A 22,027-nucleotide genomic window follows, 5' to 3' on the forward strand; every position below is an offset into this window, starting at 1 on the left:
TTCAATAAATACGCAGCAGAAGGACAATCAATCTAATATCAAAGTGACTACAGAGTTAATGCCAGGGCTTGATTTGTGTGCTGGCATTCCAGAATATAGAAGACTGAAGGTCAGAGGCTCTGGAGAAACTTGAGTTACTAGGTACAAAGAAAGAACCACTCGTGCTATACAAAAGGGGAAGATCTGAAATGATAATTACTCAAAAATTCCAAAAATGAGATTGACAAGATTTGAAGTAAGCTTTATTCCAAACTTCAGAGCATACAACATCATACACACAATCAATATTCATAATAAGGGTTTGGAATAAATGGACATACTATGTTCCCCCAAATTTCTCAATCTACTTCTAGTTACAGACAGATTAATTACAAATCTTTTTATGTAACAATACAGAAAGGGTAAATAACAAAAGCGTAGTAGAGATGGGAAATTGTTGAAACCCACTGTATACGAAGTCTGTAATACAACTCACTTTACTGGACCATCACAACAATCTGAAAGATGTGTCTTGTAGAATACTAACAGGACATAGGTTCTAGGAGGAAAAATTACTTTAAAAATTCACAGCTAAAATGTATAGCTGTGATTTGAACTCAGAAATACTTGCCTCTAAAGATTAGCCATGTACTATGACAACATACTGATTCCCAAAAAGAGATGTATTAAAAACTGCTTTAAAGTCAAGGGGTGGTGGCACACGCCTTTAATCCCAGCACTCATGGAGGCAGAGGCAGGCAGATCTCTGTGAGTTTGAGGCTGGCCTGGTCTTCAGAGCGACTTCCAGGACAGTTACTCACACACACAAAAAAAAAAAAGTGCTTCGAGCACCATATATAATTATATTAAACAAAGGGTGATGTTAATAGTATAATTCAGTTTTGTCACTAAAAAGAGGTCCTTCTCAATTTACTGTATAATAAGGACTCAATTATTCATTTTACAAATCTTTACAGTAGTAAATAAATGCTCCTTGCTTAGTATTTTATGTTTTCAAACTTCTTTTAAAGATTCTTATTCAACAGGCTTTGCATCTTTGGGGCATTTAACTGCTAATGCTCTACAAATCTGGGCAGCCAAGGAAAACGCAGATGGTCCCATGGAACACAAACCACAGCAACATATGGTATACATTTACTTCTAACAAAGTGTGCTTCTTAACCTCTGGGTGTCCCTCCACCATTCCTTTATAAGGCTACTCATTCCTAAGGAAGGTTCAGTCTGCAAAAATGGGGCAGCAAGCCCCACATGTGCTGTGTGGCCATTCAGATGTACAGAATGTGTTTGAATATCTGTAAGCAAGTGCATTTAGCATGTGCTTCCTGGCAGTACCTTATGCATCAATGAGCTGTCTCTCCAGATGGGAAGCCCCTTGAGGGCAAGTGCCACACCTGATATCTTATTTTATTAGTTGCACAAGGCAGAATAATAACATTATCTGTAGTATGTATAACAATGTACACTTTATATATTGCTCATGTATGAACTCTCCTACCTACATCGTGATATGATGCCACATGTTCCAGACAGCATTCATGGAGGCTAAGCAATTAGATAAAAAAAAAAAAATCACAAAGCTAGTACAACATAACAATCTTCCTCTGGCCATAAGAGGAGATTCTTCCCTGCTCATTGTGTACTACCCTATTTGCTTCTAAGGTTTTCAGTGCAAAGTTCAATGCTCTTTTGCCTCTTTATAAAAATAAGTATTCTTAAGTTCTTAATATACATATTGTAAGGATCTGTTCCAAGGATTTTATACACATTAACTTGTTTAATCCTCCTGATTACTCCATGAGACAGATGCTGTTTGTAAATGGGGAGTCTCTCCAAAGGAAACTAAGGAACAGAAAGAGAAACTCACCCAGAATCTCAGGGTTGGTCAATAGTAGGCTTGATTCCTGGAAGTGAGGTTCCTGGGTATATATTAATCACAAACTATTCTGCTTGAGTAAGAGCGATGGAAGATCCTTGCACGTGAGCAATGTGTGCAAACAGAAAAAGAAAGAAGAGGAAATAGTGCTTACTCCTTTTTGTGATTTATTTGATTATATTTCAAATCCTTTCCTCATGTCAATAGAACTCCATGTAAGTACTATACTAAATTTTCATGAACTGAAGGCATATGTGGAGGTTGCCTTGACTGACACATAAAATACCCCAAACAAAATGCTCGAAGAATCGACTTTTTTTTTTTCATTTTGTTTCATGAATTAGGGACAAGATCAGATTGCCTAGGCATGAAATGCTATATGATCATATCTGTAAGGCTAAAGGATTTGCATATTTCTTACATAAAAACATCCCATCTGATATATTTGAGTGTTCGCTCTATACCTGTACACCTGAGCTTAAAAATGATCTAATCCTCTTGTTCCTTCCATTTTTGACTACTTTTCCTTCAGGCACAGGGCAAGCACTTACTTTCAATATAATGTTTAACACATTTTATATTTGTATGCTTTTATTTCAATTGTCTTAAAAACATGCTAGCAAACATCCAAACATATTGTAAAGACTTAAAATTCAAAGTGTGTATACATATATCAACAGGAGTCATGAATTATGTATATTTCAAGCCTATATAAATTAGATTTTGAAAAACAAGCATCACAGTAGTCAGGCAGGTCATAATAAGACATTCCATGTGAAATGTAAAAAGTACCTTGAATAAATTATCCATAAGTTAACACTCTCATTAGAATGACATATTTATTATTTCTGGGTTTCAGATGTTGCTTTAATACATTCTGACTAACTGTTCTAATGTCACATTAAGAAACCATTTTAGGCCTTTCTCCCCACGTCTGAATTTGCAGGCTTTATTTATGTTTGAACTAAAATAATATAATGTTTAAAACAATCATCCACTTCCCTGTGTAGAAGAACATCATTTTCTTCGGCCCAGAAACATTTAATTAAACCAGGATATGACTTTAGTAATTAGTTTTGCACAGAATGACTCTAAAATTAATAGCCAATTGCAGGACTTTAAAAATTGGGAGACTGACAATCAAAAGCGTCTTAAATGCTTTGTTTATGTGATGAAAAGGAGTGATCCTTTAATTCCCTGACACACATTAGGCTGAATTCACAGACGTTCTGTACTGCTGCTTAACAGAGTCAAGTGCTTGAGGTTATGTAAAATAAACAATCTTGAGATCTTATTGCAAATGTTTGCAATTTATGATGTAAACTGATTTGTGAAGAAAAAACAGGATCCCATGTTGCTGAAGCCAAAAAGGCATTTTTTCAGAAATCAAAATAGTTCCGAAATTTGAGCATTACATTATACTAAAGTATTACCATCTGAGGATCTAAAAGAGTTACAATTCTGGGAGGGAGAGGTCAAAATAGATGTGTATCAGTTCAATTCTAAGCATTTTTTTTAAAAAGTGGGACTTCTGGACCACAGAGTCCTTAACAGTAATCATGTCTTGAGTAAGCCCCTTTGACTCAGCCCGCTGCCGACCCCCCTCCCCATCATCGCCCCAACATAGATTTTCTAACTATGGAAAAGTTCGCATTCCACGAAAGATTAAGGTTAGGGGAGTCCTTTAATGATAACTGGTTACAATTATTGCGTTTTGGCCAAAATAACATTAATAACGGTCCATGTTTAAAATGAAGACATTACATTCTCAAACCCCCTTCTGGGGATGGTTCTGAAAACTCGAGGTTTGGACTTGGCTCACTCACTTGTCTGCCCAACAGTTTGGGCTGCAAAGATTTGGAAAATTGGCCCAGAGAACCTGTGTAGGAGCCTGGATCAAAGGCTCTGACCCTATACAGCTAGGGTGATTGGGCTGTATCCTCCTGAGCCTCAAGGGAGAGGAAGTGGACGCTTGGTGTCTCTGACCTGAGCAGCAAACTTTGGCCTTTCTTACCAGACCTAGCTTTCCTCTCCCTTCCTGGACCTCAGCATTCAGGGTAGGCGCACGGATGGTACCCAGTGCCCAGCTGGCAGGGATGTGCCACAGCCCTTGACCTGGAACTTAGCCTAGGATGCCCTGAAGAGCTACACTGGGCACAGGGTCCCATGAGGCTCCCATGACCCCCGTTTGCCTTGTTGACCTCTATGTTCCCTTGGGGGTCATGAGAGTGGTGGATACCGCCTTTGACCCCAGGTTAGGATTGTCACTTGGAGCCTGAGGGTTCGGAACCAGGCCAGGCTGGAGCCCCTGGACCTCTCTGAGGTCGCCATGAGAGGACGACGCTGTGGCCAACCGCGCGACCTTCACCAACTAGGAGAACTGTAGAGCTGAGTAGGGAGTACAAGGCCAGCTCCTGCTCAGCATCCTCTGGTAGCTGAGGAACAGACCAACCTCTCTCCCCACATCTAGTCTGTGGATCAGCTTCAAAGGAGAGCTGAGTCCCCGAGGAAAGCAGAGCATCACGCGGGCTCCGTAGGGGGTCACTGCTATCTGCCAACTCGTGACACTGGGGGATGCTAGGACATCTGCGACCTCCGCAGAGGGCTCCTCTCCAAGGGGCAGGGCGGGTGCAAGAATGGGCATTCCGGACTCAGGCCTGGCTGGGTCTGGGTCTCCAGGTCTTTCTTCATCCTGCGCGCGCGCGCGCGCATGCACACACACACACACACACACACACACACACACACACACACACACACACACACACACACACACACACACACACACACTGTCAGGGCAGGAGCCTATCTTCAAGCTCACGGTGAGTTTGGAAGAGGGCGACTGATGCCAAACAGGACTGGAGGCGGGAGTGGGGGGTGTTGCTTTGTTCCTCGCGCTTCTCGGACTCGCTCCTGCTCTGCGGCTACTTCCAACCCAGCAGCTCCAGGAAGTTAGGCGACCTGGGATCGATGCTGATAATGCCATATACAACAAACCCAGGGCAGTTGTGTGACCCCTCTTCTTTCTCCCAAAATGACCCAAACAAACTTTAAAGGTAAAAGTATAGCAAAGAGAAGAAGGAGAAACGTCTTGGGCAGGGGATTCTATTTTTGTTGTTTTCCTCATCTGTTTTTTGTTGATTTAGCCTAAGCTGATATCCACAGAAGGTATTTGATGTGAGGTGAAAGGAGTTGCGCTCAGTGCTAGGGGTCCACAGGGCCACCCTTCTCAGGGTCCCCTGGTTACGTCACTTAAGAGCAAAAGGAAGCGCTTTTTAACCTATTGGGGGGGCATATGAATACGAGTATATCATCAAAAAGGAAGAAGGAAGAGTATCCCGGATATTTTAATGGTAACAAGAACAAAGATGACGCGAACCCCATCAAATGAAACAATACTATTTTCATTCAGTTGATCGCAAAGTGTCTTCGGTTAATAACTTGGCACTTATTTAAATGGTTTAACAGAAGTGGAGCCGAAACATTTTGTACTGACAACACGTCATAACAGCATCTTTTGTTTAAAATAACTTAATACACTAGAAAAAATATGGCAAATATAAATAATTTTGTTTTCATGGAGAACAAATAGTTACAAAGCTCAAACGCATACCGAAGTTCAGTAAGAAGAGCTTTTCCTCTTTCATGTAAATTAAAAGGGGGGGAAAGCCCTAAGCAGGCTTGCCAGAGAATTTTGGACTACAGGTTGCTTAGTCCAAGGTGTCCCTGTTTAAATAGCTACATGAATTGAAACAAATAAAAAGATTACTTGAATGAATACACCTTTGTGAGATAAAATGCAAATGTTGAAAGTCAACCATTAGTTCACACATTATAGCCAAAATAAACTTTGTTCGTGTTTATCAACATATTATACACAAACCTAGTGTCTGTACCTAGCTGGGCGTCGTTTAAGGTGAATTTGACGGGATAGAGAGGGGGGAAATAAAGCATTGTCCTCAAACAGGACTTCAAGAAACCAGCAAGGGGAATTCACGAAAAGGGAGGGAACAGATGAAGCGTCTATCTCGATGCACGGCTGTATACCTTCATGGCTTCCTTTGCTCTTTTTCCTTTCCCCGTATTTTTCTAACGGCCTCTATCTTCTTGGAAGACTCAAGAGTGTATTTTACTCCCTTCCGACTTTTTTCCTTTGCCCCTTGGGATCAAAGACCGGACAATTTATATATGGATTCACATCCAGACGCTTTTCATACTGTGAATGAAAGTGTAGTGAGTGCACATGAGTGTGGGGAGGGGAGGGGACACCATCAATGGAATACAAGTAACATGCAAACCAGAATTTACTGTCAGCAGTCTGGACAGTTCTGCCGTAATAATTTTTCAGAGGAATCATTGTCTGTGGCATCACTTTTTTTTTTTTGTATTAACGTTCCTTTTTTTTTTTTCCTCCTCGTTTTCACACGGTCTTCCCTCTTCTTGCTCTTCCATACATGGTGTTTTTAAACTGAAAGCATCTGATTCAACGTAAAAGGAGGCCCGCCTCTCTTATCAAATGTCTCGTATTAAAGTGAACTTCGCAGAAAAAGGTCAGCTTCAAAACCTGTGAACTTCCCAGCTGCGCATTTTTTTTTTCATCTTAATTTTTTTTTAAATAAGTATACCTCTTCCTTCTGTTTTGCTTCCTTGGCCCATTTTTAAAAAAACATACATTTTAGTTGGTAAACCTCTCCCCCCTTTCTCTCAAGATTCATCCAGGTTATTTTTTCCCGTATTTTTATGTACAAAATAATTTTTAGACTTGTTTTGCTTCGTCGTTCTAATTCCAGCCAAATAGTAATAAGAAACAAGCTCCCTCTTTCCTTTTCTTTCTAGTTTGTTCTCTATTTGCTTTTGCTTATTTGTTGGTAGCAAGATTTTTATTTCTATGTAGGAGTCCATCGCCGCTGTCTTGCCGCTATCCACTTCTCACTATTCCCACACTCCTTTGTCCAGTCTCCATCCAGACTTGGCCAAACCCGCTCCTACAAAGCCGAATTTTAGTCCCGAGGGCGGATGGGCTGGAGTCCCGAGGGCGGATGGGCTGGAGCCCGTGGGCTGGTGGCCCTCGTGGGATCCCGGGTCCAGCGCAGAGTCCGGCCCTGGGAATCCAGGGTGCAGAAAGAAACGGGAGGCAGTCAGCGGGGAAGGGGCGGGCCTAGGCGGTCCGAAGCGGGTGCGGGAGAAGCAGCCGGTCGCGGAGGGCGTGCAGGGTCGCGCCGCTCGGGAGGCTCCACCGACCGTGGCGCTGGCGCCGGCGTCACAGACCCAGGGCGGCCGCGTGCTTTTTAGCTTTCAGTCTGAGATCTGCGATGCTGGAGTTCTTGCTGGTGGTCTTGGCGGCGGCGGCGGCAGCCACCACCGAGGCGGCGGAGGCCGAGTCCGCGGCCAGCGTGGCCAGCGGCAGTCCGAAGGGCGGTGCCGGGAACATCATGTAAGGCGCGTGCGCGGCCAGGTGCGGATGCAGGTGGTGGTGCGCGTGCGCCACGGCGCTGTCCAGCTGCAGCTGCGCCTGAACCTGAAAGGACAAGGGCGTCACGTTGCAATGACTATCCTAGGGTGACAACAGAATAGAAACAGAACATTAACGGCGTCCAGCTTGGCTATGGGGGAATTGGGGTGCGCGACAGGGAAGCTACAATTTGCTAAACATCTGTTTGGAGAAGGACATTATAGGCTTTTTGCTAAATCTGGGGCATCACATTAATACTCTAGTGCCCCATCCCTACCCCCAGATCATTATGAGCATGTTTGCTAGATTTCCTCATCTCTGTCTGCAGGAATGTTATGGCCCCTTCGGGAACTGAGTGGGTGAATGGACCTTGATCTAGTCCCCATGCATCACCCACCTCAACATAGTAATATCTTGGAAAGGCTGGCTTTAAGGACTGTTACCCTTCTCTCCTGTCTCTGTCACAGACACCTTGGACACACCACTAAAATAAAATACTTAACTTTTTCTTGTCACTTAGGGAAGCTATTGCATCTGCGGGTCTTAACTTTTCCTGCCGTAAGAATTACCTGAGGATCTTGTTTCCATGCCGACCCTAAGTCAGCAGGTCTAGTCTGGGCCTTAGTCTAAGTTCCTAAATACCAGCTGATTCTGCTGGCCTGAATCTCTACCTTCTTGGTAGGGCCAGTTTCCTAGTAAGTTCTGCCCCTCTCTCTCCAACTATCCTCATTTCAAACGCCTTCCCATCAGGATCCAAGCGTCTTGTTGGGAGGTGGGGAAACTCAGATCTCTCTAACTCTAATTCTCAGGTGAGTGTCACCTGGAGTCTCCCCAGTCGAGGGTACTGGTGACTGGGGTCTCATCTATGACATTACAGCCTTGGTGAGCAGGGATGCCTGCTGAAGATGGGCAAGGTCAGACAGTGGCTAGGAAAGGATTTTGCCCTCGGGCTTAGAGAGCGGAGAGTTCAGAACACTGGGATTTCCCAGGATTAAATCATTGCTGCGGGCTCTCCTTTTAAAAAGTTGTTCTAAAGGGGTTTTTTTTGTGTGTGTTTTTTTTTTATAGCTCAGAAAGGGATAGCTGAGGTAGGGCAGCCAGCCCTGGGAAGACCAAGTCTTCCCTCTCTATCAGAGAGGAAGCCTTTTTGTGTGTGTAAGGACAGCCTTTTGAAAATAAGTCTAAGTTGGGAATAGCTGCATTTATTTTTCTTCAGCCAGAGACATTTAATGTGACTAGGGGTAGAAAATACCTAGAAAGAATATTTAGAGGATTGCTTTTAAAACACCTTTGGAGCGGCCTCCGTATTTGATTTGACAAAATCCTAATCAAAGGCTGTTCCTTCCTCTCCCCAAGTGCAATCTTAAATGCATTTTTTAAAGGGCAGGTTACTGCCTTCAGGCTCCTTCGGGGGCTCCTATGAAAGCAGAGAGGACTGGGGATTCGAGACCATGACACTGTATAGGTTTTTAAAGGAGAGTGGGGCCACTATATAGTCTTGAAATCGCTTCTGCAACTGAATGGATGGTGAGGCTCAGAGACAGGGTCTGTTCAACAGTCCAAGCAAACATCCAGGCCTTTTTGCATTTACTAACAGCTTGAAGCTAGGTTGTACTTGCCTGCTGGAATGGCATCCTTAAAGCACCTACGTTGACATAGGGTGCAACTCTACAAGCTTCAAACTGGCTAGCGGCCCCTATAAGGACACCTATAAAAAAAAAGGGGGGGGGAGGTTAACACAAGATGTGAGGCAAACATTTCTTGTCAAATTTTCCAAGGTGCCAAGTGGTAGCAAGATAGAACTGATTCTAATAGAACTGGACTGTCAGTTTTCTAAATTGCTGCTATAATTAAAATAAGCTCACTGTCCAGAAATTTTTCTTAAATCAAGTACTATCATCATCCTTAAGTTTTTTTGTCTTTGTTAGAGCAATATCCCTCCACTCCCGACTTTTACTTAATAATAAAATGAATTAGAAGACATACCTTTATGAAGTTGATTCTCCTGTTTTCTACACTTAGCTCTTCGATTTTGAAACCAAACCTACAAATTGAGAAAGAGAGGGGGGAAAAAACACATAAAACTTGATGATTCAAAACATCTTAACATCTTAAATTATAGTAGTGCATTGGAAAAAAAAAAGTAGTGTTTAGGCCACTCTTGGGATATGAAAAGCAAGTGTTAAATTATACAAAACAGCCTCAATTTCCAAAATGAGAAATGTAAATCAAGTACAAAATAGAAAGATTTCCTAGACTCTTTGTAAGATAAATTGTTCCTTGATAAATTACTATTAGTTCCGGTTTCATCTTTCCACATTACAGAGTCCCAGGGGCCTAAAACACTCCCTGGTACCTGACACCAACGTGATAATGGGTTTAAATGTTTACCCAGTTAAGACCCAAGAAGAATGGACTCAATAATAGCCTGTAATATTAATTAGCTTCATCTTGAAGAAAAACCAAACAGTAAAGCAAATAATGACTCTTATTTTGGTGGGGAGAGGGATATGGGGGGCGGGTAATTAGTGTCATAAAAGCCTTACTACAAAGAAGTTTAGAATTTCTCTGTCCCTCTGTGCAGCAGAGTGTAACACAGTGGCAGAATAATTGTGCCATTATCATGATAATCTAATTTGCTTCTATAGAAAAAGCCACTGCCTGCAGTTAGGACAGTAGGAAAGATTCCAGAAAATAGCTCCTGTAACTTAAATGAAAGTATGAGTGAAAAAAAGAGCAGCAGCAAACTTCATGTTTTAAAAAGAGAAAGAGTGTCCCACAGAAAGGAGAGGTGGGGTACGGATCGAGTAATCCTCAGACACTGGATATGACGTTCTTAAATAACTTGCCAACTTTTCAAGTCGGTGTGACATATTTTTTAAAATTCAAATAAGGCTTGCTTTTTAATACTCCAGTTCCAATAATAATACAGCATATTGATTGATTCACAAATTAACGTTTTTAAAAAAAAACATGAAAGGAAAATATTGCTTCAGAGCCCTTTCTGTTAAGTTTTTGAAATCAAGTGCCACAGTCAATGTAAATCTTCAAAAATTCTCCTGATATTGAGTATAATAGAAGGGTGGATTTCATGCCAGGGTGGCATCCTTTGTGTGACTCACATGGCCTGGGGCTTCTTGACTCTTTTTTTTTCCCCTAGAAGGGTTGGAATGGAGATACTATTACTCACGGCTGCAATAATTATCAGGGTTTTAAGGGGTTGCGGAGTCTCCAGAGAGCTCAGCGCAGGCTGCAAAGCAGAACAGGCTTAAAAAGGGGGGCTCTGCGACTGACGTCGTGATGACCAAGGAGGCCTATTATTATTTTTTTCTCTGTTCGCGTTACTGCTCTGTTTTTTCCCCCTGATCCTATTACAAGATGCGGGGAAGCCCCTTAAGAATTGTGCATAGTTCCTTACAGATGGTGGTCTCTCCGCCCAGAGACCCAGGGAGTATCTGTTACAGCGATACTTTGTAACAGCTGCAGATGTTCTAGGCTAAAACTGCTCCATGTGTTCAAACAAATAATGACCATCATTTTCTCCCAATTTTATTATTTGAGCGGAAATACAATCTGAAACGTTTAAATTTGTTCCCCATAAAGCTGGAAGGATATGTATGTGTGTTTATAATTCCCCCTTTAGATTAGCCTTAACCCCACTTTTTGGTTTTACATTCACCTAAACAACCAATAATGAAAAAAGCTGCAGTACATGTGACATGGCACTTTCTGAAGGTTAGTTAGGCTTTGCAAACATCAATAATAAGATGTGTACATTGTTTTAAAATGGAGTTCTCGTGGGTTCAGGTCCTTTGCTTTGGTTAAGTGAAGGAACAAAGGGTGCCCAAATACATCCTGTGTCCTCTGTTTCACACTCGGTTCAAGATCGGCCCGCTAACAGACACTGTAAATTTTTGCACTTAACAGATGCTAATTTTCTTTATAGTCCGTACATCTATAAACCTAATTGGTATATCCGTTTGGCAAACCCACGACCCTCAACGAAACCCAACTCCAGAAAGCAAAATACTCGTTGTAACTTTTAAGGCTTCAGAGATAAAACGTTTTTTGTGGGATTTTTTTTTAAGGCTTATAAAAGTAGGCCCATTAGGATTAAACCACATTAAAGACAGCACGAGGCAAGGGGGGTGTGGTTAATAGAAACTCTGGGAGCAAGCCCAGTGCAGCTTTCTTCTTCTGAGAACATATGTTGGCTTAGGGGTGAGGGGCTACGGGATCAATTCCATTTTAGAAAATAAGACATCTAGCGAAGATATCTCTCCCTTTCCCATCTCACACCAGACACCTGCAGCAGCAGCCTACTTGTGTCTCCCTAAGCTGCCTGCAAACCTAGGTACCAGACTCCAACTCTCAGGGCCCAGCCTCCACCTCCTCGCAGTGGGGTACCTGTACTCGGGCCTCAGATAGCCCCAGTCGCTGGCTCAGTTCCTCGCGCATGAAAGCGTCTGGATAGTGGGTCTCATCGAAAAGCCTCTCCAGCTCGTTGAGTTGTTCCAGGGTAAAATTGGTTCGACTTCGCCGCTGCTTGATTTTGGTCTGGCCTTCGTCCTCCATCCCTTTAGCATCCTCTTTGCGATCCTTCAATTCGGGGGACACTGGAGAGGGCACCACGGAAGGACCACACGTGCGTCGGGGCACGCACCATCACACACACACACACACACACACACACACACACACACACGGACAAAAAAAACAGCAAGACAAGCCCATTACCAGATTTGTCCAAAGGAAGGCTAGAGACTCCTAACCCCTGGGGAGGGGGGAATCCCCACGAAGATCCGGCGAGAGGATAGGGGTCCCTGAGACCCGCCAAGTCTCCTCTGTAAGGCTGCCTGGGGATATCAGGTAGGCATGCAGCCACCCAACTCAACTGTGGTCTCAGCTCACTCTCTCACTACCTGCGCCCTTCCCTTGTTCTGCCAACACCAAATGCATTCCTGACCCTCTGGCACTCGCTGCCCCACGCACTCACGGAAATCAAAAGCGCCGCGCCGGCCTCTCGCAGAGCGCGGTCTCGGTTAAAGGGCGCGGCAAGGCCACGCGATGGCCCCCGCACGCCAGCCATCCCCAGAGGGCAGTTCTGCTGTCCCGCCAGCCTCTGCTGCCTCTGGCCCTTTGCCTCCCGCAAACTTGCTGGTCTAATTTAGGAACAACTGGGCTCGCTGAAGGTCGCAGCGGGAAAAGGAGACACTGGTACTGCGAGGTGCAGAAAGCCCCATCCCCAAGCGCCCAAGGGCTCGGACCAGACCCCTACGGATGGTTCCATCGGCAGCTAGACAGCCCCGGTACTCCCTGCCGGGTCGAACTGGCACAGGCAACCACGCCATGTTGGCGGCCTGGAAGACTGGCCGCCCACGCTGGGCCAGAAGGGTAGAGGCGGCAAACCAGACAGACTCTGGTGGTCAGCAAAACCCACCGCAGCATCTCTGCTCTCCTTCTCCCTCCTGGTGGAAACCAAGGCTGGACCCTAAAGGCTTAAACCCACTGAGATCAACAGGTTCAAGAACATTCCTCGGTTTCTATTGGCTGTTAAAAACCTTTTCATGCACCCAGCAGCTCGGATGTTTAATAAAATATGCATTTTTTGCACACATCCGTTGCTACTTTGCCTTCTTTCCTTCCACGTAAAAGACCGGAGCTCTGCCAGTTTGAGCAAACAGAGCCATAGAAGGGATGATATACAATTATGCCAAAGGGCAATGATGAGGAGTGCCAAAGTCAGGCCCATATCAATATAAGGTCCGCCTAACCTTCATCCTCTGTGCCTGATTTGGAGATGGGTGTCCAGTGTCAAAGCTAAGTTTAGATAGTAGAGGCTGTTTGCGATTCCTCCCAACCCAGGATCCAGATCAACATGGAAAAAGGAAAATCCTGTCTGGAAAGAGCCAAGCTACAAAGAAATTAACGCTTGCTCTGAGCAGCTTGGAAGTCAACAACCCCAGGAACTGGCTCACGCAGGCTTTCAGACCTTGCGGTTGGTGGACTATCTAACCCAAGTCCCTGAGCTGTGAACCCTGAGGGGTTACTCTGGGGCCTTTTATAGTTACCCTGTCACTTTCTAAATTAAGGAGGACATGGTCCCGGATCTGGGAGAAGATGAACCGCCACATCTCGCCCCAGCCTGGCATTCTACACCGTAATCTTATTTGTTGCCTGTATTTCTGCTGCTCAATTTGTGAACGTTTGTCCTTCCTCCAGGAAGGAAGTAGATAAGGTCACAGCAAACATTAGGGGGTCAATTCAATAGGAAAATACTCTCGCTAACATCGTAGTAAAATTTAAACAGAAACACATATTCTTCAGAGGGGGAGAGGAAAGCTTTTGTCTGTTGTCACCCACTGAGCAGATACCCCTCAAAGTTTAGGGGCTTCAAAGGGAAACAAGTCCAAATTTCAAGTTGATTAATAGACTTAATATAATGTCTCTTTCGCCCCCGACTTTCCACTTAATGGCCTAAACAGGAACAGACCGTGTTATAAACAAGTTAATTGCTTGCTTAAATTTGTGATTCTACGCATGCCACATATTTTCTTAATTGGAAAAATATGGCAGCACACCAGTTACCGCAGTACCGAGTGCTAAATTAATTTTTAACTTCGAATTGATAGACGCTTTACCGTGTAGATAAAGCCGTTTTCTAACTCCGCTGGCTCCAAAAGACACCCTCACCAACACACACACACACACACACACACACACACACACACACACACACACACACAGCTAAAGTATTGCAAGATTCTAGGCAGTAAAGAAATTGTGTATGTAAAGCGCACCCCCACCCCCACTCCACGTACACCCCACAGTCTCCTCAATGCCTCCACTGAGACAAAACCAGCTTGGCCCGGACCTCTGGCTGCCTTCTACCTTAATGGCTCAACGAAAATGTGAAGTTTGGTCCCCCAAATCCAGAGATTTAGGGGCTTTGCAGAGTTACAGTGGTTTTGTTGGCGGCTCTAAAGAAGGGGCGACCTAGTGTGGTTCTTCCCTTTCTCTTTTTCCCCCTTCTCTCCTCTAGGCCTAGGAAAGGGGTTCTGGCAAACTCGGGACTACACGCTCCTCACAACTGGCCTCCTGGTGAGCTCCTGCCGCACCCCCTCTTGCAGCGGGCCAAGCAAACTTCCTTGTCCCGCACCGCGGCCCCATCCTCCAGCTCGCGAAAAACGCATTTCGGTGCAACCGGAGCAACTGAGAAAGATGCGCGCAACCCCACGTCCTCCCCCACGCGAGGACCCCACCCACGACTGAGCAGTCTGGCCTCCTACCCCTCCACTATTCCTGTAGCTTGCAAAGCGGTGGTCCAGGGCCCTCTGAGCTGCCGCCCTCCGCCCGGTTGGGCCCCGGGTTCTCTCTCGCCCAGCAGGACAGGGGAAGGCGGGAAGGGGAACCGCGGTCGGGGACAGGCCGTTACCCTCCGTCAGCCGCGGGCTGCCGGGCTCCCTGCTCCGCTCCGCGGCGCCCATGTCCAGCTCCCGGACGGGAGAGCGCCCTCCTCCAGCTCCTCCGCCTGCTCCTCCTCCTCCAGCACCTCCTCCGCCTCCTCCGCCTCCGCCTCCGCCTCCTCCCGCGCCGCCGCCTCCGCCGGCCGCCCGGACTGCCGGGCTGCTGCGGTCGTCGCGGCCCGGCTCGAGGCAGCCCGGTTCCTTGGCCCCACGCAGCGGCCCGCTCTCCAGCACCTCCCGGTACGTGATGGCCTCCTTCTTCTCCTTCACTTTCTGGTCAAAAGACTTGGAGACGAACGCCGTAAGTTCTTCCATCGCGGCCGCTGCCGGTCAGCCTCGCGCTCAAGCTCTCCCTGCCGAGCCCCGCTCTTTTTTTCCTCCTTCTTTTTTTACTGCTCCAGCCCCCCCAATAATAACACATCAATGGGGCAGGGGGTGGGGGAGGAGAGGGAGGAGGAGGAAGAAGAAGAAAAAGAGGAGAAGAAAGAAGAGGAGAAGTAGAAGGAGAAAAAGAAGTAAGAGGAGGAGGAGAAGGAGGAGGAGGAGGAGAGAGGGGAGAGAGGGGGGACAGGGGGGAGGAGGGAAGGGGCGGGGGCCGCCAGAGGGAAATGGGAACTGATGCTTCCCTGCCGGAGCGCGCGTGTTCAATGTTAAGATCTTTGACAATTCTTCCTGCGGAGAGTTCAGATCTGATAGCGACGCAGCTCTTGAAGTCTCACTATTTATACTTCCTAAAGGCGGCCCCTTGTTCTGAGTAAATTACCTCCCCTCGCAACTCCGAGTGAACCCCTTCGCGGGTAGCAGGAGCGCCACTACCTGGGGTGGGGAGGAGAGGGAGTGAGGGAGAGAGAGAGAGAGAGAGAGAGAGAGAGAGAGAGAGAGAGAGAGAGAGAGAGAGAGAGAGAGAGAGAGAGAGAGAGAGAGAGAGAGAATGAGAATATATGAATATGAATGTGAATATGAATGTGAATATTGAGGATGGAGGATCCAGGCAGGAGTCCACCCGGTTGGAGTGGGAGGGCAAGCAGGGGACCAAAGGGGGCGGGGAGAGGAGGCAGGTCCTCGGCGGTCGGGTTTTCTGATAGCCTCGGCCGCCGATGCTCTTGGCCATTAATCCAGGATTGACAAGAATCCCTAATTAATTTAATTAAGCGTGGATTTTGCGTTGGTGTCACGACTTAGTAAAACACTGGGGATCTGGATAGACTTCTCGGAGGCGGGGCCAAGAGGAAACTGACAAGTGCACTGCCATCCGAGTCAGTGGGTATCTTCGGAGAGTACCCGACCCTACAGCCTCGCTCTGGGTGGGCACCCCAACTGCTGGACCCCACATTGATGACCCCTGGTCTCCGGCCCGGCATTGGGCGATCTACGTTTAATAGGCCCAGCAACCACTCCAGCATTCCGGCCCCACACCCCTTCCTCCTTGAGGCCGCCGCAGCTGCACAACCCGGCATCCTGGCTTCACGTGCCTGCAGCGAGTGGGGCTTCTCTACCGCTCCTGGGACTCCTTCACCTCCTTTTAGGATCTTTCCGACCGGCAGCCAGCCTCACCGAGTGCCGGCCCCTGTAATTCACCCTACTACTCGCCCCTTGGAGTCAGAGCTGACTCTTGTGAAGACATTTCCCGCTGCAAGGGGTCGGTCGATTTAACTTGTTTCCTGAACAGTTGTCCCCTGCCAGATCCGGTTTTAAGGTGTTTTCTTAGAGCCGGGTCAGGCGTACTTCCATTTCGTTTCCTGTCTGAGGGCTCAGAATTCTTACTCTTTTTCCTTACAACTCCCTGCACCCTGTCCTCAATTATTTAGCATCCTGGGAAGCATTTCTTAATTTGAAAAACAAAGGACTATCTCTTTTTGAGTTCTGCGGAAAAAATTACCAACATTATTTGTCGCTCTTCTAATTTTTATTCACCGTGGACTGTGGAGAAAGACTTGCTCTTCGGAGGGGAAAAAAACAACTTTCGTTCTCTCTGATTTATAACTTAAAATTATATTTTTGGCTCATTTTATGAAAACTATTTGTTATATAGGGGAACACGTCTGTGTCCTGTAAGCCAGGGCTCGCTTAGCTATGCAAATACTTGCTTATGCGCACAAAAGAATATTTACATATGGAAAGTTACATTTACTTGAGTGTGTAAACAAATATACCTCTTTAAGTGCGGGTCTGGGGGCATTTTCAGTATGCTGAATATTAATGAGGTTTGTCTGATGTTAAAAGATAATGTTTTCGTCATCTTGGATCCAGTAAAATGAAAGCAATTACAGACCATTAATATGTATATCTTCTATTTATTTGGCTAGAACAACAAACTTAGCAAATAATTTGAGAAGTTCCATCAAAACAACCTGAACCATTTTTAAAGAGAGCACAATTGTAATGTGGCTGTAAGGGTTTCTCAAGTACGTGTAATTTAAGACGTTATGTAACTCCTCAGACTACACTGCACATTTAAGGGAGATGAAAATAACGTTGATTAGAAATGTTGCTTTCCTTTTTCTCTGACCTTATCTTTCCTTCTGAAAACATTTTCTTTTCTGCTTTTAGGACAAAAGCTTACCTTTACACTATTAACAGCAATAGCATTTAGGTATTAATGAGTCCACCAACACTTGCTTTTATTATTCTACAAAACTAAAAAACTTAATACTTTCTAAGTCATAGGAATTTAGGAACCATGTCATATTGAGCATTGGTCGACTACCTGTAACACTGTAATTCCGAAAAGAGAGTAGACTAATCCCAAAATTTTAGTCTTTTGTGAAACTGTGTAAAAAGATTATTTAGCAGTATGCTCAGTAATGGGATCCTGCTAAGCTGATATGGTGTTCCAGTAGCTCTCAAACTGAATCATGAAATATGTATTCACAAACACCTCCCAAATAACGGCTGCTAAAAGCCTGATAAGGCATCAGGAGACCCTCTAGATACTTCTTTATCCTTTTAAGCACATGACTTCAACCCAAACTCACATGCCATCTTCCGAGCTAGAGGGAAAGATGACCACTTTCAAGGTAATCAGAGGAGGCTCAGACATGACTGTTGTGTAACTTGATCCAACAGATTTCCCTTTTATTTCATCTTCTTGACTCATTTTAACTTTAGGGATGGTAGATGAAGCAATGATAAATCCCCAGAGTATGGCTATGGAGCCCTACTTGTGTAAAAGATGTTTAATTTAAATTTTTATTAGTGTATAATTGTACAGATAGCTTTCATTCTGAATTTTTCATGTATTACATAATATGCCTCTTCTATTAGCCTCTTCTATCCTGCCTCCTGCCCTTTCCACATCCCTAATAGTTTCTCTTTTAGGGAGTTTCAGTTTTAAGAAGTTCAAAGTTTTGAAATCATATTAATAAACACTATCAAGTATGATGTGGTTTCACTAAACAGCAAATCTTTTCCTGAGATAAGACATTTCAAAAACCAGTTTTGAGAAGAAAAATTACTGAGGTTAAAGCTCAGCTAACAGCCTATGGACAGATATACAGGCTCAAAGACAACAAAACAAAACAAAACAAAACAACAACAAAACAGGATCCCAGTAGTTCCCCCAGCTCTTGAATTATTTATAAAAAGCATGCAATGTTGCAGTTACATTTTAAAATGGTCCCTCAGAACTGGCTAGTTAAGGTACAGCTACTTCCCAGGAAAAGATCTACATTGGAGGTGATTTGCATTTCAAATGCTGTGGAAATCTGTACCTTGGTATCTAGCTAACAACAGTCGCCTTGAATTCCCGCTAATATTCTATATATCTCCTTAGCTTTGTTTCCTTATACTAAATAGTGAAAAACAATTTTCATACAAGGAAAATATGAAATGAGCTACAGAAAATGCTGCGTGTCTTTAATTTCTGTTGTTGAAGTTTTTGATAAATTTACACATTTGATTTCTCTTCTAGAAGAAACTTCTCGAATCGGGCAGATTTCTTCCCTCTATCCAACGGCTACTTTAATAAAAAGAACTAAATTGTGTCCAATCCGTGAATGCCTTCACCTTCATGGCAGAAAAAAAAAAAGGTTTTTAATGTAGTTTTGCAAATAAATCATTACAATTTAATCACACACGACTCTACGCAGACACACTCCCATGATTTATTATTGTTGGGCGAATTTCCACCTCGCTCAACAGGAACTAACCAATTTTGCTCAGCGCGATGTCTTAAACATAACTTCCCACGATGTAGATGTTTACTGATTATCTGTGACGATAACGGCGATTACTAAAGCAGTAACACCCCATAGTCCCACCTTTATTGCTTTTGGGGAAACAAGAAAATCCAATTATGCAAACACGCGAAACAAACATTAAACAAAAAATTGGCGGCATGACAATCCACTCGCTCGGCATTCCTAGTGGCCTAGCGGCCTGCATCGACGCACTCGGCAGCTCGGCTGACGCTGCCTGGCGCTGGAACCAGGAAGGCGCTGAGCTTAAACTGAAGCAAGTTCTGAGGACGCCGGTGGCGCCGTGGTTTGAAGAGGGGGTTCCAGGCCTCCCGCGTCCGGAGGTGCGAACCCGAAGGTCGACCCAGGTGATGCGAGCGTCCAGAGCTTGTGGGCGGCGCCCGCGAAGGAGGCGCTGAGAGGCCCTGCTCGGCGTGAGGCGGCGTGGGGCCTGGCGCAGTCCCTGGCCAAGGTTGGGCCATGGCCCGCGGCGCACGGAGCGGAGCCGTGCGCATGCGCCTCGCACCTGGGAGGTTCCCCGCCAGCGGGCTCCGGGCTCCGGGCTCCGGGCTCGGGGGCCGCCGCGGGAATGGGCGGTCGCGGGTGGTGATCGGCCGCAGGCCTCGGGCTGGGCCTGCCGTCTCCAGGTGGTGTGGAGAGGTAGCCCCCATTTCTCCGGTCCCGGGTCTCGATCGCCGTTTTTGGGTGTCCTCGTTGTCCTACCTTCATAGCCTAGTTCACTCTCATCTCCTCCAGGTAGTTGGAGCGAGGGGAGGCTGCGTCTAGTGGGCACTCGAGTCTCTCCCCCCACCCCACCCGCCCCAGTCTAAACGCTTGTTGACATGAGAGATGGTACAAGGTCAAACAGACCCCCCTGTCTTGAAATATATCACTTTAAGCATTCTGTAAAAAAAAAAAAAAAAATTTTTGACGGCAGGACCTTTGGTCATGTGACCAGATGGCCACCCTTGAACTCTGCTTTTCTGAGAAGTTAAAATGCACGTTGCCTGCCCTAGGTTTTAGATTATTATTAATGTAATTCCTAAGATGTATTTTTTTAATGTTTATGAAAAAAAGTCTAGAGTCTCCAGTAACCGAGTTTGTCCCCACTAAGTAGTAGATTGTTAGGTGTCATATGTTGGCATATGAAGGCATTTGAATTGTCATCTTTGAACTTAGATGTAAAAGCTCCCAGTGAAGGAGCTATGTAGAGTTTTCAGGTTTTAAGGACTGGAGCAGATGTGACAGGTACAACCTTGTGGGGAAAGTAGGTATCCTTTGAGAGCTGTCTCTAGTCTTAGAGTTTATGAATATTCACTTTCTTTGCAGACAAAGGAGATTTCTTGCTAAGTGGTAACATTTTATTACTGTATGTTCAATAAGAGGGCTAAAAATGTCTGAAGCTGAAAAAGACAAAGGCAGCTGGCACTTGTCTATTAATTGGCCTTGCTGACCCAGTCGTTACATATTCAGCATGTAGAGTTGTGATAGGAATTGCTTGTCATAGGGTTGTTGTAGTGCATTTATAGATACCTTTTTCTGGTTGCACTGTCAGACCATTGTAGGGGAATCCTACGATTTGTTAGTTTAAAGAGACATGTTAATCTACAGAATTTTGTTGTTGTTGTTGTTGCAACAGGAGTATCTTATTTCATAGTCTAAATTGAGAATAAAGTTATTTTCATACAATATATTCTGATCATGGTTTCCCCTCATCTCCCAGATCCTCCCCACCACCCCACCCTCCCAACTCCATGCCTCCCTTTTCTCTCTCTAAGAAAACAAGCAAATAAAAAGACAAACAAGAATAAAACAAATGAACAAACAAACAAAACAGGAGGAAAAGAAACCAAGAAAGAGCAGGAGAAGTATACACACACAGAGAGACACACTCACACACAAAACTCATAAAAACTCAAAATTGGAAACCATATTATACAAGCAAAAGACCAATATGGTTAAAAAATACCCAAACAAAGCAATATGAGACAAAAAAATCTCTAAGAATACCTTTGTGTTTATTTTGTGTTGGCCATCTGCTGCTGTACATGGGGCCTGCCCTTAAGTGTGGTTTGTGTACCCAATGAGACTCCCTTGGAGAAACTAATTTTCCTTTGGAGCAGTTGTCAGTTGGAGATAGCTTCTTGGTTGGTGTAGGAGCTCCTGACTACTTCTCTATTTTCTTGGTTGGGGTGGGAGCTCCTGTCTACTTTTTCTATCTTCTTGGTTGGGGATGGGAGCTCCTGTCTACTTTTCTATCTTCTTGGTTGGGGATGGGAGCTCCTGACTACTTTTCTATTTTCTTGGTTGGGGTGGGAGCTCCTGTCTACTTTTTCTATCTTCTTGGTTGGGGATGGGAGCTCCTGTCTACTTTTTCTATCTTCTTGGTTGGGGATGGGAGCTCCTGTCTACTTTTCTATCTTCTTGGTTGGGGATGGGAGCTCCTGTCTACTTTTTCTATCTTCTTGGTTGGGGATGGGAGCTCCTGTCTACTTTTCTATCTTCTTGGTTGGGGATGGGAGCTCCTGACTACTTTTCTATTTTCTTGGTTGGGGATGGGAGCTCCTGACTACTTTTCTATCTTCTTGGTTGGGGATGGGAGCTCCTGACTACTTTTCTATTTTCTTGGTTGGGGTGGGAGCTCCTGACTACTTTTCTATCTTCTTGGTTGGGGATGGGAGCTCCTGACTACTTTTCTATTTTCTTGGTTGGGGTGGGAGCTCCTGACTACTTCTCTATTTTCTTGGTTGGGGATGGGAGCTCCTGACTACTTTTCTATCTTCTTGGTTGGGGATGGGAGCTCCTGACTACTTTTCTATCTTCTTGGTTGGGGATGGGAGCTCCTGACTACTTCTCCATCTCAGTGCTGGGACCCTGTGCAGCACTGCAGGATTTGTGTAGGTCCTGTGAATGATGTCACAGCCTCTGTGAGTTCATATGTGTGACAGTCCTAGCAGGGATGTTTTGATAGAATTCTTTATTTCTTTTGAATTTTGCCTTGTTGTACCTGAAGTTTACCTCCATTCTTTTAATTCCTTTGCATGGTTCTCTACTTGTTTGT

At 45.0% G+C, this 22,027-nt stretch overlaps 2 protein-coding genes across 2 annotated transcripts in view; one reads left to right on the forward strand and one right to left on the reverse strand.

Moving 5' to 3' along the window:
* Nucleotides 1-4,664: 4,664 nt before the first annotated feature.
* On the reverse strand, nucleotides 4,665-15,343 carry Shox2 (SHOX homeobox 2). Its single transcript, XM_076574206.1, has 5 exons — nucleotides 14,761-15,343; nucleotides 11,733-11,941; nucleotides 9,312-9,369; nucleotides 8,945-9,033; nucleotides 4,665-7,391 (listed from the first exon to the last, which is right to left on the reverse strand). The coding sequence occupies exons 1-5, from the start codon at nucleotides 15,104-15,106 to the stop codon at nucleotides 7,134-7,136; spliced, it is 960 nt and encodes a 319-aa protein (XP_076430321.1). The 5' UTR covers nucleotides 15,107-15,343; the 3' UTR covers nucleotides 4,665-7,133.
* Nucleotides 11,045-22,027, forward strand: part of Rsrc1 (arginine and serine rich coiled-coil 1) — a 327,279-nt gene continuing 316,296 nt past the window's right edge. Inside the window, exons 1-5 of the mRNA XM_076575307.1 lie at nucleotides 11,045-11,060; nucleotides 11,272-11,360; nucleotides 12,232-12,719; nucleotides 14,368-14,817; nucleotides 14,875-15,092. Of these exons, the coding sequence (XP_076431422.1) occupies nucleotides 11,045-11,060; nucleotides 11,272-11,360; nucleotides 12,232-12,719; nucleotides 14,368-14,817; nucleotides 14,875-15,092 (1,261 nt within the window). The remainder of the gene's footprint in view (nucleotides 11,061-11,271; nucleotides 11,361-12,231; nucleotides 12,720-14,367; nucleotides 14,818-14,874; nucleotides 15,093-22,027) is intronic.

The sequence above is a fragment of the Peromyscus maniculatus genome, chromosome 6 (assembly GCF_049852395.1).
Source record: "Peromyscus maniculatus bairdii isolate BWxNUB_F1_BW_parent chromosome 6, HU_Pman_BW_mat_3.1, whole genome shotgun sequence".
NCBI classification, from domain to species: domain Eukaryota; kingdom Metazoa; phylum Chordata; class Mammalia; order Rodentia; family Cricetidae; genus Peromyscus; species Peromyscus maniculatus.